This window comes from Chiloscyllium plagiosum, unplaced genomic scaffold (assembly GCF_037043375.1).
Source record: "Chiloscyllium plagiosum isolate Xiang-an unplaced genomic scaffold, Cpla_swu_hap1 HiC_scaffold_3, whole genome shotgun sequence".
NCBI classification, from domain to species: Eukaryota; Metazoa; Chordata; class Chondrichthyes; order Orectolobiformes; family Hemiscylliidae; genus Chiloscyllium; species Chiloscyllium plagiosum.
In genome coordinates, this window is record NW_028270141.1 from 8,857,828 (window position 1) to 8,874,552 (window position 16,725).

Consider the following 16,725-nt stretch of genomic DNA (forward strand, 5'->3'; position numbering starts at 1 on the left):
GTAGAGCTTTGTGAATCAATAAACTGCACTCTGATGGGCAGAGTGAGATACGCATTTTTGAATCTTGTGTTTTGCACTTCATTATTTCCTGCTGGTATTCTGTATAATTGCAGGTTAGATTCCCTACAGTGTGGAAACAGGCCCTTCAGCCCAATAAGTCCACACTGACACTCCGAAGAATAACCCATCTAGACCCATTTCCCTCTGACTAACGCACCTAACACTATGGACAATTTAGCATGGCCAATTCACCTGACCTGCACATCTTTGGACTGTGGGAGGAAACCGGAGCACCAGGGGAAACCCACATAGACATGGGGAGAATGTGCAAATGCCACACAGACAGTCACCCAAGGCTGGAATTGAACCTGGGACCCTGGTGCTGTGAGGCAGCAGTGCTAACCATTGAGCCACTGTGCCGCCAGCATACTTAGATCATTCTTGCTCCTGACCGCACAATTAGCAATGAGTTAAGCTCATTTATTACTGCAATTATTTTGTAAATTCAGTTTATCCGAAAAGCAGAGTTACTTTTATTCTAGATTAGAGTGTATTCTGCCTCAGGTACAGACATGCAACATTGCCTGAAAAATGAACATCTTCAGGATTCATGTCAGTCAACAATGTGCTAGAGAAAGCAACTTTATCCACTATTGAGATAAATTACTTTGAGAAGTTTAAAAGCAACACTTTACCCCTTGAAAAAAGGAAACTAAATATCTTACCTCTTCAAATATAGGTTTTCTGGAAGAGTAAGGTATGTTTCTATTTCTTTGAAATCTATTTTCTGTAGAAACTGCAGATTGTCAGACTTTTGTAATAAATTATTGATAGCCTGTAAAAAAAAACAAAAGTGTCAGAATTTTTGAATATGCCTTGCAGAAGTATTCCCTTTGTGGTGGAAAAGACAAAGGGAGAAAAATTATAAATTTTTAGACATGTTTGTAAATTTTAACCTATTTTACCTAACCAACCCATTCAGCAATATTATTGCACACCTCTGCAGCAGGTGAGACTCGAACACAGGCCTCTCAGTCCAGGGTAGGGACACTACCACTGTGCCACAAGAAGGCTAAAAGGTCTGACTTTGTCTTGCCTGTCCTGCTGAAATATACAAACTATTCGTGCAGCCATCAAGTCAATGTTTCTCTGGAGAAATTAGTTAGTCTCATTTTGCAAGTTTATTTTTCACAAAATCCCACCCTTTTGAGACTAATGATCATTGCTTTTTATACCAGCCTAAAAGCCACAACTCTCAGGTCATTATCAATTACTATGCTATTCCTTATGTATTTCAAAGCTTTTATGTAGTGATTGGAACCAGGTGGATCTTGTTGACTGTGAGATCCTTGATTGGGGTTGTTAACTTGTGCCAATCAGGAAGCCCTAGCTGACCATTATAAACAGCAGATTCGGTTACGTTAGAGCCCGGGTGTCCTTGGAGAAGGAGCACGCGGTGTCCACCAACACCCTGGAGTTGTTCAGGGAGAGGTGGGCGCCGCAGGGAGTGGAGTGCATCATTTCTCCCTCCAACTCTATTTTGATTTAGTCCCTACCCTCCCCTTCACTGTTTTGATCACACAGCACTGCCCTCTGATGTGAAGGGCAGTGCTTGTCACTGGCCACCCGGGTGTTTTCCTATCTTCCTGGTGGTGGAATTTGAATAAAGATTCATGCACTCTGTGTCTTTCACTGTGTCTCACACCTGCACAAAAAAGAAAAAAAAAAAAAAAGAAAAAAAAAATAAACATGGGATTTCCTTGGCAAAAAAAAAAAAATAAACAGCAGATTCGGTTACGTTAGAGCCCGGGTGTCCTTGGAGAAGGAGCACGCGGTGTCCACCAACACCCTGGAGTTGTTCAGGGAGAGGTGGGAGCCGCAGGGAGTGGAGTGCATCATTTCTCCCTCCAACTCTATTTTGATTTAGTCCCTACCCTCCCCTTCACTGTTTTGATCACACAGCACTGCCCTCTGATGTGAAGGGCAGTGCTTGTCACTGGCCACCCGGGTGTTTTCCTATCTTCCTGGTGGTGGAATTTGAATAAAGATTCGTGCACTTTGTGTCTTCCACTGTGTCTCACACCTGCAAACACACACCATGGGTGCTGGGGAAAAAATAAGCACTACCGCACTTAGGTGGTAATGTGGGGTTAAAAGAAAATAAACAGCAGATTCGGTTACGTTAGAGCCCGGGTGTCCTTGGAGAAGGAGCACGCGGTGTCCACCAACACCCTGGAGTTGTTCAGGGAGAGGTGGGCGCCGCAGGGAGTGGAGTGCATCATTTCTCCCTCCAACTCTATTTTGATTTAGTCCCTACCCTCCCCTTCACTGTTTTGATCACACAGCACTGCCCTCTGATGTGAAGGGCAGTGCTTGTCACTGGCCACCCGGGTGTTTTCCTATCTTCCTGGTGGTGGAAATTGAATAAAAGATTGGTGCACTTTGTGTCTTTCACTGTGTCTCACACCTGCACACACACACCATGGGTGCTGGGGGAAAAAACAAGCACTACTGCACTTAGGTGGTAGTGTACAAAAAAAAAAAAAAGAAAAAAAAAATATAACCAGGAGAATTGGTGCACTTTGTGTCTTCCACTGTGTCTCACATCTGCACACACACACACACACGTACACGTGCTGGGGATAAACTAAGCACTACCGCACTTAGGTGGTAGTGTGGGGGAAAAAAAAAGAAAAAATAAATAAATAGAGTGGCGCCGCAGGAAGAAAAAAACAAATAAACAGCAGATTCGGCAGCGGGCCGTGGAGGGGGTCATTAGGGCCGACTGCCTGCCCCTCTTCCGCGGTTACGTTAGGGCCCGGGTGTCCTTGGAGAAGGAGCACGTGGTGTCGACCAACACCCTGGAGTTGTTCAGGGAGAGGTGGGCGCCGCAGGGAGTGGAGTGCATCATTTCTCCCTCCAATTCTATTTTGATTTAGTCCCTACCCTCCCCTTCACTGTTTTGATCACACAGCACTGCCCTTTGATGTGAAGGGCAGTGTTTGTCACTGGCCACCCGGGTGTTTTCCTATCTTCCTGGTGAATAAAGATTCGTGCACTTTGTGTCTTCCACTGTGTCTCACACCTGCACACACACACCATGGGTGCTGGGGATAAAATAAGCACTACCGCACTTAGGTGGTAGTGTGGGGGTTTTAAAAAGAAAAAAAAAAGAAAAAAAAAGGATAAACAGCAGATTCGGCAGCGGGCCGTGGAGGGGGTCATTAGGGCCGACTGCCTGCCCCTCTTCCGCGGTTACGTTAGGGCCCGGGTGTCCTTGGAGAAGGAGCACGTGGTGTCGACCAACACCCTGGAGTTGTTCAGGGAGAGGTGGGCGCCGCAGGGAGTGGAGTGCATCATTTCTCCCTCCAACTCTATTTTGATTCAGTCCCTACCCTCCCCTTCACTGTTTTGATCACACAGCAATGCCCTTTGATGTGAAGGGCAGTGTTTGTCACTGGCCACCCGGGTGTTTTCCTATCTTCCTAGTGGTAGAATTTGAATAAAGATTCGTGCACTTTGTGTCTTTCACTGTGTCTCACTGTATACACACACACCATGGGTGCTGGGGAAAAAATAAGCACTACCGCAGTTAGTCGCTAGTGTGAGGTGTTTTAAAAAAAGGAAAAAAAAGAGAATAAGAAGAAAAAAAAAGCAGATTCAAAATCTTCTGTTTCAGGGTCTGACTCTGAGCTGGCTGGCCATAGCCAGTATACTTTGCACATGTAAATAAAGAGTGATTTGGTGACGGGATGCCAGTCTCTGTGCAGTTATTTCAGGGTAAAACCTTAAATCTGTGTTTGTTAGTACCATACTTGTATCATTAGCTATCATGGCCCCAATATCCCCATGCACCCTCCATGCCACCTCTATTTCTGACCTCTTCAATGACTCCATGCATCTTCCACATCCCTCTTCCAGTATTTGTCAGATTAGACATATATAGATCGTTCTGTTATAATGGGCATTTTGTCAACACAAATTTGCTGTAACATGATTGACGAATTGGGGATGTTGTTTCTAAAGCGCAACATTTAAAATGTGTTGGCTGTGTGTGATTTTAGTGCTAACACTTTAAGCACTTTCTAAAGTGCAATTTTTCTGTAACACAGGGTTTCACAAGAATGTAGCCATCATGTTATAGAAGAATTGACTGTAGTACCGTACTGACAAAAATGCAGAAAATACTTCGAGATTATCTTTCAAAAAACGTGCTCCCTTATTCAATGTCATGAGCGTGTTGATTAAACACAATCATTCATAGTATTAAGAAGTAAAAACATTTTTGATTGTCCTAATATCTCCTAATCATACCAAGTAAATAAACAAACCACCTCAAAGAAAGGAAATCTCACTATAACTTCATAAAAGTGTCAATCAAACAAAGCCAGAATTTCTCTTCTCACCTCTGTTTACATTGCTCTCAGCTCTAAAGGTATCAAGTTAACCTTACAGTTCAGTAAAGCAATCATAGTGAGATGATCTGAAAGATCAGATGTCTGACTGTCTATTCACCCTGCTGAGTTTTTGCAGTTGCCAGGCATAACACTGAGAGTGGAGGAATGATAATCAGGAGAAGTGCAAGGTGGCTGTATGGGAGAAGTAGGTGAAAGTGAGGACTGCAGATGCTGGAGATCAGAGTCTAGATTAGAGTGGTGCTGGAAAAGCATAGCCAGTCAGGCAGCACCCGAGGAGCAGGAAAATTGACGTTTCCTGATGAAGGGCTTTTGCCCAAAATGTCGATTTTCCTGCTGCTTGGATGCTGTATGGGAGAAGTGCAGAGATCCTGGATAGTTGTAAGGTGGGCAAGTTACAGAGAAAATTTGGTTGAAACTTTGCTCAACCAGGGTGTAATGCTGGACAGAGAATAAGAGTTGATGGAAAAACAAAAGTTGGTGACAGATTGGAATGAAGCAGAACTTTGGATGAGATCAGCTTTACGGAGGTTGTGAAGTCAAAGGTCAGGCCCAGGGGCTGTGGACTCCTCAAGGTTTGGAGGTAACAAAGGGAAGGATGAGAGTTGGAAATAGGCAGTTTCAGTGAAAACAGCTCATTGTTAAGATACTAAGGTTGCAAGTGTTCAGAAGTCAGTGGCTATGGAGCAGGAGATTGAAAGCAATGGCTTTGGATGTCCCAACACCCAACTGAATTAAATTCCTGCTCCATTTCAAGTATGGTGTAGTAGGTGGGGAAGGAGAATGGTGGTGAAGCAGAACTAGGTGCTACCAACATGCAAACAGAACTCGAAATGTTTGTGCATGACATTGTTGAGTCATTGTGCTGTTAGATGTCAGGATTTTGACTGAGACAATGGGGGATGGCAATAACTAAAACAACCGCATTGAGGCTGGTATCCCGTCACCGAGTTACCCTTCATTTACATGTGCACAGTACACTGGCTGTGACCAGCCAGCCCAGTCAGTCACTGAAGTGAGAAGATTTGGAATCTCCTGTTTATATTTTTTTTCTTTTTCAAAAAAAAATACAAATATCTTCCGTAAACAAAGGGGAGGAAAAGGCAAAGAAACTCTCCTCCTCAGTACCAGCAGGAATACACTGACTGTGGCACCAGCCAGCACAGAGTCAGTGCCCTGAACTGAGGAGACTGTAAATCACCTGGTTGTTTTAACTTTACCCCCACACTACGTGCTTATATTTTCCCCAATCTCCTGTGTTTTTTTCTTTTTCTGAACCTCTGACACTGTTTTTTACTTTTTTTAATCTCCTGGTTTTTTTTTTGCTTTTTATCCTTTTTTTTCTTTTTCTTTTTTCTATTACCCCCACACTACTGCCTAACTGCGGTAGTGCTTATCTTTTCCCCAATCTCCTGTTTAGTTTTTTTCTTTTTCTGAACCTCTGACACTGTTTTTTTCTTTTTTTTAATCTCCTGTTTATTTTTTTCTTTTTTTTTCTTTTTTTCGCTTTTTCTTATTATTTAGCCCCCACACTACCGCCTAACTGAACCTCTGACACTTTTTTCTTTTTTTTAATCTCCTGTTTATTTCTCTTTTTTTTGCTTTTTCTTTTTATTTAGCCCCCACACTACCGCCTAACTGCGGTAGTGCTTATATTTTCCCCAATCTCCTGTTTATTTTTTTTTCTTTTTCTGAACCTCTGACACTGTTTTTTTCTTTTTTTTAATCTCCTGTTTATATATGTCACCCAGAGCTTCCTGATTGGCCCAGCATAACAACCTCAATCAAGGATCTTGTAGTCAATGCGATCCACCTGGTTCCAATCATTACAACTTCCAAGTCAGGTGGTATATGAGTTGAAGGGGAACTTGCAGCTAATGGTGTTCCCACATGTTTTCTGTCTTTTTTGGTGGTACAGGCCATACAATTCGAAAGTATCTCGATGCTATTAAGATAGCATTGATGAGTTGCTGCCGTACGTACTGTGTGTGACAGACTGGTGGAAGAAGTGAATCTATAAGTTGAAGAATGGGGTAATCTATCTTGTCCTGAAATACGTTGAGTTTACTGAATGTTATGGAAATTGCACTCATCTGAGCAAGTGGACAGTATTCATTCAAACTTCTGATTTGTGCATCATATGATGAATAGGGGAAGACATCTCCGGGCTTAAGATAGTACCTCTTCACTCCAAATACTCACTGGTTATAAAATATTTTCAACCAGAGACATATTTTAAAAATGCCCTTCACAAAATATATTGCTGAATGTTTTCGGAAAGTAGTGACTCACACCTGTATTCTCACGATATCACAAAATAGTTGATCTGGGAATAGACCTGTGCATCTAAGTACAGATGTAAAGGGCTCCTTTGTCTTTAAACGAAGTGTAAATTCTACCTTCAGACTGTTAACTGTGTATTCATTCTGCATAGATACCAGCCTGAAACCTAGTCAAACAATAATTTATCAAATACATCCCATTTGAAATAAAAATAAAAATGGATGATTATGTAAATATATAGCAAGTCAGGGAAAAGACATGTTATATAATGTAACTTCAACGTTTCTTTTCATTTTACAAGTTCTAATGAGTACTTTCTAGCAGTTCCTGTTTCAATGTCAGATTTACAACAATTTATTTCTTATAGAGTGCAGTATTTGAAACTCGTTTTTCAAAAATGTCTCAATGTTGAGTGTTACTGAATACAATATTACATTCTTAATATTAAACATAACGTCTCACCTTAAATAACTTGAAAACAATGTGCCTCACTGTCATATCAGTTTGAGGAACTTTCGAATCGAGGAAGCTGTCACGATAACCATTTATAGTGTGCCTGTATTCAGACATGTCAAGCGTTTTGATGTTTGTGATTTTCTCATTAATTGGTTTCAGATCAGAACTTACATCTGAGCTCCATGCAACTTGAATGTTCTTGACACCTGAAAGTGTAAGAGAGTGGAATCAAATTAAAATAGCAGTCTCCAAATCTAAACTTAAAAGCTGTTTTTATTTTAAACGTTTTGAACTATTGAATTGAATTTAAAGTTGGATTTCATCTAATGACCATTTCAATATCACTGTTCTCTAAATCAGTGTCTATGTACTACAACTTGTTGGTCAGCCATGTGGAGTGAATTCGAAATAGTCTCTAAATAAGGTACACAGTCAGTAAGTTATCCTATCCATTGTGTTGGAATGTACCCTGAGCCATTTTCAAGCCTGAACCTCTTACGCATGTCAGTTGTATGCACTAAACAAAAATCTTTCTTCAGCTATCCAATTCCGAGAGTGGGTATTTAGCCTGCTCCTAGATAGGGATAGCCAACATGTTAGGTTAGGGTGTGTATGTGACTTTGAATGAAATCTTATAGCAGCCTGGAGGGACACGGTATAGAAGCAAATTCCTGCAGATGCTGGAATCTGTACTGAAAACAGACAATGCTGGAGATCACAGCGGGTCAGACAGAATCCATCGAGAGTGAGCGAGCTAACATTTCAAGTCAAAGATGACTCTTCCTCAGAGCTGAAGTGAAAGTGTGGAGGGGACAGGAAAGGCCACTGTATGAGGTCCTTCTGCTAAAGCATAATAGGGATCTATTCAGTAATCTGACCTTCTCCAATGCCTCAGCTAAATGCCTACAGTTTACTTTTAAATATAGAGAAAGCCGAACCTCAATGAATATCTTCTTCTCTGTAATTAAAGATAGTGTAGATCTGAACAGCTTCATGAACTGTGTATGTATATAAAGATTTTCTTCTATGAATAAAGTATATTTTTGAATTAAAAAGAAACTAAGTGCTGCCCAACAGGGGCATGGGGCTGTTTTTATAGTCCATGAGGAATAGTCTTCATCTGGTGTTCACCCAAACAAAACTATATATTTCATGGATCATCTTTCATTGCCTTGTAGTGGTCCTTCCAAGGAGGCTTCTAAACTGGACAGTCTGAGTGCAGCACAAGCTCCGCCTATTTTTACTTACATATGTATATTAGATCCTACAACTGACATAGCAGCCTCCAGTTGTATATTGAAAAAAACGACTTGCTTTTTTTTTCAGGTAGTTAGGTTGCTTGTCCATTTACAGGTCAATCTGAAAACTGCTTCAAGGCTTTATTGAATTGACCGAGGTGATTATAGCTACTCCCCACCAACATCCTCTGATTTTCATTTGCTTCTCTCAGGCACAAACTGAACCAATTAGCATTTTTAAAATCTTTCTTTCATGTGCTGTTTTGCCTTTCTCTCTCTCCCAGCATAGAATGCAAGGCAGTGAACATCCACAGGAGAAAGTGAGAAAAAAAACCTGCAGATGCTGAAGATCAGAGTCGAAGAGTCTGGTGCTGGAAAAGCACAGCCGGTCAGGCAGCATCCGAGGAGCAGGAGAATCGACGTTTTGAGCTCGAAATGTCGATTCTCTTGCTCTGTGGATGCTGCCTGATTGGCTGCGTTTTTCCAGCACCACAGACTGCGACAAGGAGCTTCCATAGAACAAATGAAGTGAGACAATTAAAAAATGCAGGCCTATAATTCCACATTTCTTTCTTTCTCTTCCTGTAGGATGTGCCAGCCTCCACTTCACAACTGTACATAGTGAAATGATGAGATGATGAAGAGAACTGTGAGCACAACTCAACGCTTCTTTAACAAACTCAAAAGCAAATTACTGGAAATGCTCAGCAGGTCTGGCAGGATCTGTGGTGAGAAATCAGAATTAATGTTTCGAATGTTCTGAAGGTGGGTCACCGGACCCAAAATGTTAACTCTGCTTTCTCTGAACAGGTGCTGCCAGACCTGCTGAGTTTTCCCAGCACTTTCTTTTTCTGTTTTTGTTTCTGATTTCCAGCATCAGCAGTTCTTTCATCAATGTTTCATTACTCTTGTTTGCAGCAACACAGAGTGACCTTTCCACTGTAGGTGAGGATTACGTTACCCAAAATATTCCACACCTAAGCGACCACCTTATTTATTCCTTGACTGTATATTATATAATCCTAAATACTGTAGGCAGGGCTTTAAACAAAATGGGGTTGGGGGTCAGGGATCAGTGAAAGGCAAAATTAGAAATCCCGGACTGAAAGAGGATGTAAGAGTGCAGAACTCAGGAGTGGGTATTAAAACCTCCAGCACAAGACAAATATAGGACTGTGTATCTGGAAAGGGTTAGCAATCAAACTTCAAGGACACTGGACAAACAAGTGACAATGAGAAGAGGGCCAGTTAATACAGGACTGAAGGTGTTATATCTGAATGCACTCAGTATAAGGAATAAGGTAAATGACCTTGTGGCGCAAATTGAAATTGGCAAATATGACATGGTGGGCATCACGGAGTTGTGGCTGCAAGGGGATTAGGATTGGGCGCTGAATATTCAAGGATATACATCCTATTGAAAATATAGGCAGGTGGGCAGAGGGGGTGGGGTTGCCTTGTTAGGAAGGAATGAAACTAAATCAATAATAAGAAATGAATTAGGGTCAGACGGTGTAGAATCTGTGTGGGTAGAATTGAGAAATTGCAAAGGTAAAAATAAATTAAAGTTGGAGTTATGTGCAGGCCTCCAAACAATAGTCAGGAGCTAGGGTGCAAAATACACCAGGGGATAGAAAAGTTGTGCAGGAAATGCAAAGTTACAGTGATCATGGGGGATTTCGACATGCAGGTGGACTGGGAAAATCAGACTGGCAGTGGTTCTCAAGAAAAGGAATTTGTGGAATGTTTGCAAGATTGCATTTTGGAGCAGCCTCTGGTGGAGCCCACGAGGGAACAGGCAATACTGGATTTAGTGTTGTGCAACGAGGCAGACTTGATAAGGGAGCTTAAGGCGAAGGAACCCTTGGGAAGCAGTGATCATAACACGATCAAATTTACTCTGCAATTTAAGGAAAATAAGACAGAATCAGTGTTAACAGTATTTCAACTGAATGAAAGCAACTACAGAGGCATGAGGGAGGAGTTGGGTAGAATTGACTGGGAAGGAGCCAAGCAGGAAAGATTGTGGAACAGCAACGGCAGGAGTTTCTGGGAGTAATTCAGATGAATTCAGATTCATCCCGAGGAAAAGGAAGCAGGGTACAGGGAGGATAAAGCAACCTTGGCTGACGAGGGAAGTCAGGGACAGCATAAAAGTAAAACAGAAAGCATATAAAGTCACACATAACAGTGGGAAACCAGAGGATTGGGAAGCTTACAAAGACCTACAGAGGGCAACAAAAAAGTAAGGAGGGAGAAGATAAAATAAGAGTAAGCTAGCCAGTAATATAAAGGAAGACTGTAAGAGTTTCTTTAAACATAGAAAGGGCAAAAGAAAAGCAAAAGTGGATTTTAGGTCATTGGAAAATTCCACTGGAGAAATGGTAGTGAGGAACAAGGAAGTGGCTGAGGAACTGAATGATTACTTCATGTCAGTCTTCATGGTGGAAGATACAAGTAATATCCCAAAAAAATCAAGGGAGTGAGAGGATAGAGATGAATATGGTGGCCATCACCAAGGAGAAGATGCTAGAAAAACGGAATAGTCTGAAGGTGGATAAATCACCTGGACCATATAGAGTTCTAAGGGACATAGTTGAAGAGATAATGGAGGTGTTAGTGATAATCTTTCAGTAATCACTAGAATCAGGGAGGATCCCAGATGCTTGGAAAATTGCTAACATGACACCTCTGATTAAAAAGGGAGTAAAGCGAAAAATCAAAAATTACACACCCATTAGCCTAACCTCAGTTGTGGGTAAGATCCTGGAATCCATCGTGAAAGATGAGATTTCTGAATACTTGGAAATGTATGGTAAAATAGGACAGAGGTTTCATCATGGTTTCATCAAGGGGAGGTCAAGCCTGACAAATCCACTAGAATTTTTTGAGGAAAAATGAGCTGGATAGACCAAGGAGAACCAATGGATGTTATCTACCTAGACTTCAAGAAGGCCTTTGACAAGGTACCACATAGGAGGCTACTGCATAAGATAAGGGCCCATGGTGTCAGAGGCAAGGTGTCTGGCAGAAAACAGAGAGTAGGGATAAAAAGGTTCCTTTTCTGGATGGCAGCCAGTGACAAGTGATGTTCTGTAAGGGTTAGTGCTGGGACCACAACTTTTCACTTTATACATTAACGATCTAGATAAAGGAGCTGAGGGCATTCTGGCTAGGTTTGCAGTAGATACAAAGATAAGTAGAGGGACAGGGTGCATTGAGGAGGCAGCTTGGTTGCAGAAAGATTTGGACAGGTTAGGACAGCGGGTAAAGAAGTGGCAGATAGAGTACAACATAGGAAAGTGCGGTGGCAGATAGAGTACAATATAGGAAAGTGCCAGGTCAAGCACCTTGGTAGGAAGGGAAGAGGCATGCATTATTTTCTAAATGGGGAGAAAATTCAGAAGTCTGAAGTGCAAAGGGACTTGGGAGTTCCAGTCCAGGATTCTTTCAATTCTTGCAAATTGAGTCAGTAGTTGGGAAGGCAAATGAAATGATGGCATTTATTTCAAGAGGACTTGAGTATAAAAGCAGGGTTGTACTCCTGAGGGCTCTGTAAGACTCTGGTCAGACCACATTTGGAGTATTGTGTGCACTTTTGGGCCCCATATCTCAGGAAGGATGTACTGGCCAGAGAGTGTGTTCAGAGGAGATTCATGAGAATGATCCAAGGAATGAACACTTAACATTTGATGACTCTGAGTCTATACTCAATGGAGTTGAGAAGGATGAGGGAAGATCTAATTGAAACTTATAGGATATTGAATAGCCTAGACAGAGTAGATGTTGGGAAGATGTTTCCATTGGTAGGAGAGACTAGGACCCCAGGGCACAGCCTTAGAGTAAAGGGAAGACCTTTTAGAATAGAGATAAGGAGAAACTTCTTCAGCCAGAGAGTGGTGAATCTATGGAATTCATAGCAACAGAAGGCTGTGGCGGTCAGGTCATTGAGTATATTTAAGACTGAGATAGATAGATTCTTGAGTACCAAGGGGATCACAGGTTACAGGGAGAAAGCGGGAGAATGGGGTTGAGAAACTTATCAGCCATGATTGAATAACGGAGCAGACTCAAATGGGCTGAATAGTCTAATTTCTGCTCCTATTTCTTATGGTCTTACACTATTAAAATGTACATTTACTAATATATGGATTCTACTATTTCAGTTAATTAATATTGGAAATTTTGTCCATAGCTCATTATAGCTGCCAAACTTTCAAGACAAAATATGGTGTGATTGGCAATGTTAACTTGTAGATTCATAGTGACATAATGACATATTGTGGGAAGCTAAGAACATTCAGACATGAAGAGAGAGTATGAGACACAATAATGTCAGTACCTGGTAAATCTTCAGAAAATATAACAGTTTCTTTCACAAAACAAGAGATGCAAGATAGATATTATTATTAACATACCATATTTAAAGTTAGTTTCATGAGAAGCCTTTAAATGTGGTATTGAAGCTTCTACATTCAATGCAGTGAACCACTCATCAGATGGAAGTCGAATCTGAGTTCCAATATTTGCATTTATGTCAAAGTTGGGAATGGTGAAGAGATACTCCAGTGAAAGATCTTTCCGTTCATTATCGTAACTTTAAAAGGAAAAGAGCACAGGTAAGAATTGAAATATTCATTGCCATTATATCTGCATTGTTCTCTGTCTTTCAGCTTCTCCCAACAGTTTACCACAATGCTGGTTGATCACCAATATTCACATTGTTTGTATTAAATGTTATTTTCTGGATTAGGTAGATGGTTTTACTGAACGATGTCTTTCTCAAGCTAACCCTTTCCATTTACCCAGGTTGGAGTTCTGATTGTGGTACACGCTGCATTCCCTGCACTGACACCTTTTCTGGCAAACAGGTCCTGGATTGAGACTCAAACTTGAAGCATTCTGACTCAGAGGCTGCTTGAGTTGGACATGCATTGTCAATTCTACTTTGTTTATGTCTTTGAAAGTATTTTCAAATGCTCATCAAAGCATGAAATGGCAAAATTGCAGAATTAAACTTTTCTTAGGTCTTGTACTGAACTTTGAAGATCAAGCACTCTCTGCAGTCTGGTGAGGCAGGGTCTGAACAAAACATGAAGATTCTTCTCTTTGGCTGCAAGGATATATGGGACTCACTCTCAGGAGTGCACTTTTATTGCTCACTGAATTTTTCTGGATACTTTTTTGCTTGTGGATTTTTATAAGCGAAACTGCAAACCTAGTGCGAATGTCCATTAAATTGTAGCCAATTTTGTGCTATGGGTCTAAATCCAATCAGAGCTTGGCTGAGACAGCACAAAATCATTTAACATAAGACTTTGTCATTGAAAATTAGAGAATACCTTCAATCCTCTGGGCAGCACTTAAATACAAGTAAAGGTTCTGTATCTTAAACAATTAATCTTTCTTTTTCCTTTCAGATGTTGATAAGGCTGTGATATAACTCTCAAGCATTTCTTTCTTTAATAATATAGAGCTGAAAGGAAAATCTGAATCAAATACCTCCAACAAATTTCTCCCAAATTCTTTGATTAAGAAAAACATCACTTTCAATGTTTTCAGTCTTCGCACATTGTGCAAAGTTGAGTGTTTTTAGAACTCGAAGATTATTATTTGATTCCTCAGATGCTTCTACATTTTGACTACTTGTTCTTCAATCATTTGTAATATATTTCTGTTATCTGTAAGTTACTGAGCAAATGCAACACTTGACACGCACCTTGCACGGCCAACCAGGGTCATTTCAGGCACTTTTTTGTTTGTGACATCAAATTTAACAATGTATGCATTTCTTGTCGATGCAGATTTGTCTTCAGCTCCTAGTTTCACACCTACTTCCAGGTCAAATTTTGGAATCTGAACATCTCCTGTAAGTACTTGCTTATTAGCGTTGTACTTAATTTCTGCTGAAACTTCCATATTTTCAGTGCCTGTTGGATCAAAATTGATTTAAATAATCACACAACATATTTACCTCTTTAAGATACTACAATAGGCAATATATATGGGTTGAAAATGTGCTAAATAATGTAAAATACTTGGAAGATATTCAGGTAAGGCACTTATAACATGAAGGGTAATTTTACCTGATATTCAGGCATCCCTTCACTTTCAATTTAATGTATAGGAAGCGTTGGTAAACTACTTCCACTGGCTACAACTGGGAAAGGTTATGTGCTAAAGGGATGCCTTCATAAAATTCTCCAATACAATGGATTCCGTCTGTGATAAGGTGATGTAAGTTATTTTCCATTGGAGTAGCGTGTCACAAGGATTGCTGCTGGCCCACACCATTTTGTTATTTATCTAAATAATTTATACATGAAATAGGAGGTTTGGTTAGTAAATTTGCAGATGACAAAGAGGATTGATGAGGGCAGAGTGGTAGACGTGATCTATATGGACTTCAGTAAGCGTTCAATAAGGTTCCTCATGGGAGACGTATTAGCAAGGTTAGACCTCATTGAATGCAGGGAAAACTAGCCGTTTGGATACAGAACAAGCTCAAAGGTCAAAGACAGGGTAGTGGTGGAGGGTTGTTTTTCAGACTGGAGGCCTGTAACCAGTGGAGTGCCACAAGGATTGGTGCTGGGTCCACTATTTTTCATAATTTATTTAAATGATTTGGGTGTGAGCATAAGAGGTATAGTTAATAAGTTGCAGATGACACCAAAATTGGAGGTGTAGTGGACAGTGAAGAAGGTTACCTCAGATTACAATGGGATCTTGGTCAGATGGGCCAATGGGCTGAGAAGTGGCAGGTGGAGTTTAATTCAGATAAATGCGAAGTGCTGCATTTTGGGAAAGCAAATCTTAGCAGGACTTATAGACTTTATGGTAAGGTCTTAGGAAGTGTTGCTGAACAAAGAGACCTTGGAGTGCAGGCACATAGCTCCTTGCAAGTGGAGTCACAGGTAGATAGGATAGTGAAGAAGGTGTTTGGTATGCTTTCCTTTATTGGTCAGAGTATTGAGTACAGGACTTGGGAGGTCATGTTGCAGCTATACAGGACATTGGTTAGGCCACTTTTGGAATATTGCATGCAAATCTGGTCTCCTTCTTATCAGAAGGATGTTGTGAAGTTTGAAAGGGTTCAGGAAAGATTTACAAGGATGTTACCAGGATTGGAGAATTTGAGCTATAGGGAGAGGTTGAATAGGCTGGGGTTGTTTTCCCTGGAGTATCGGAGGCTGAGGGGTGACTTTATAGAGGTTTATAAAATCATGATGGCCATGGATAGAGTAAATAGACAAAGTCTTTTCCCTGGGGTGGGGGAGCCCAGAACTAGACAGCATAGGTTTAGGGTGAGAGGGGAAAGATATAAAAGTGACCTGAGGGGCAATGTTTTCATGTAGAAGGTGGTACATGTATGGAATGAGCAGCCAGAGGAAGTGGTGGAGTCTGGTACAATTACAGCATTTAAGAGGCATCTGGATGGGTATATGAATAGGAAGGGTCTGGAGGGATATGGGCTGGGCGCGGGCAGGTGGGACTAGATTGGGTTGGGATATCTGGTCGGCATGGACGGGTTGGACCGAAGGGTCTGTTTCCGTGCTGTACATCTCTATGACTCTATGACAGCAAGATGGGTGGTGTAGTGGACAGTGAAGAAGATTATCTCAGAGTAACAAAGCGACCTTGATCAGATGGGCCAATGGACTGATGAGTGACAGATGGAATTTAAGTTAGATAAATGTGATTTATCTAACCTTAATTTTGGTAAGGCAAACGAGGGCAGGAATTATACACTTGATGGTAGGGCTCTGGGATTATTACCAAACAGAGAGATTGAGGGGCGCAGGTGCATTGTGCATTTAGTATGTTTGCCTTCATTAGTCATAACACTGAGTATCGGAGTTGGCCATGTCATGTTGTGGCTGTACAGGACATTGGTGAGGACACTTTTGGAAGAGTGCATACAATTCTGGTCACTCTTCCATGGAAAGGATTTTGTTGAACTTGGAAGGGTGCAGAAAAAATTTACAAGGATGATGCTGAGACTGGAGGATTTAGGCTGTAAGGTGAGGCTGCATAGGCTGGGGCTTTTCTTCCCTGGAGCAGGGGAGGCTGAGGGGTGATCTCATTGAGGTTTATAAAATCATGAGAAGCATGGATAGGGTAAGTAGCCAAGGTCTTTTTCCTTGGGTGGGGGAGTCCAAAACTAGAGGGCATAGGTTGAAAGTGAGAGAAGAAAGGTTTAAAGAAGACCTGAGGAGTAATGTTTTTTATGTGGAGGGTGGTGTGTGTATGGAACAAGCTACCAGAAGAAGTAGTGGAGGCTGGTACAAATACAATATTTAAAAGGCATTTGAATAGGTATATGATAAGGAAGG

The 16,725-nt window shown here is 41.2% G+C and overlaps 1 protein-coding gene across 1 annotated transcript in view; it reads right to left on the reverse strand.

Moving 5' to 3' along the window:
• Positions 1-16,725, reverse strand: part of apoba (apolipoprotein Ba) — a 67,670-nt gene that overhangs the window by 21,203 nt on the left and 29,742 nt on the right. The window contains exons 21-24 of the mRNA XM_043676695.2: positions 14,112-14,322; positions 12,811-12,989; positions 7,161-7,360; positions 726-835 (exon numbers count right to left, since the gene is read on the reverse strand). Coding sequence (XP_043532630.2) covers positions 726-835; positions 7,161-7,360; positions 12,811-12,989; positions 14,112-14,322 — 700 coding nt within the window. The remainder of the gene's footprint in view (positions 1-725; positions 836-7,160; positions 7,361-12,810; positions 12,990-14,111; positions 14,323-16,725) is intronic.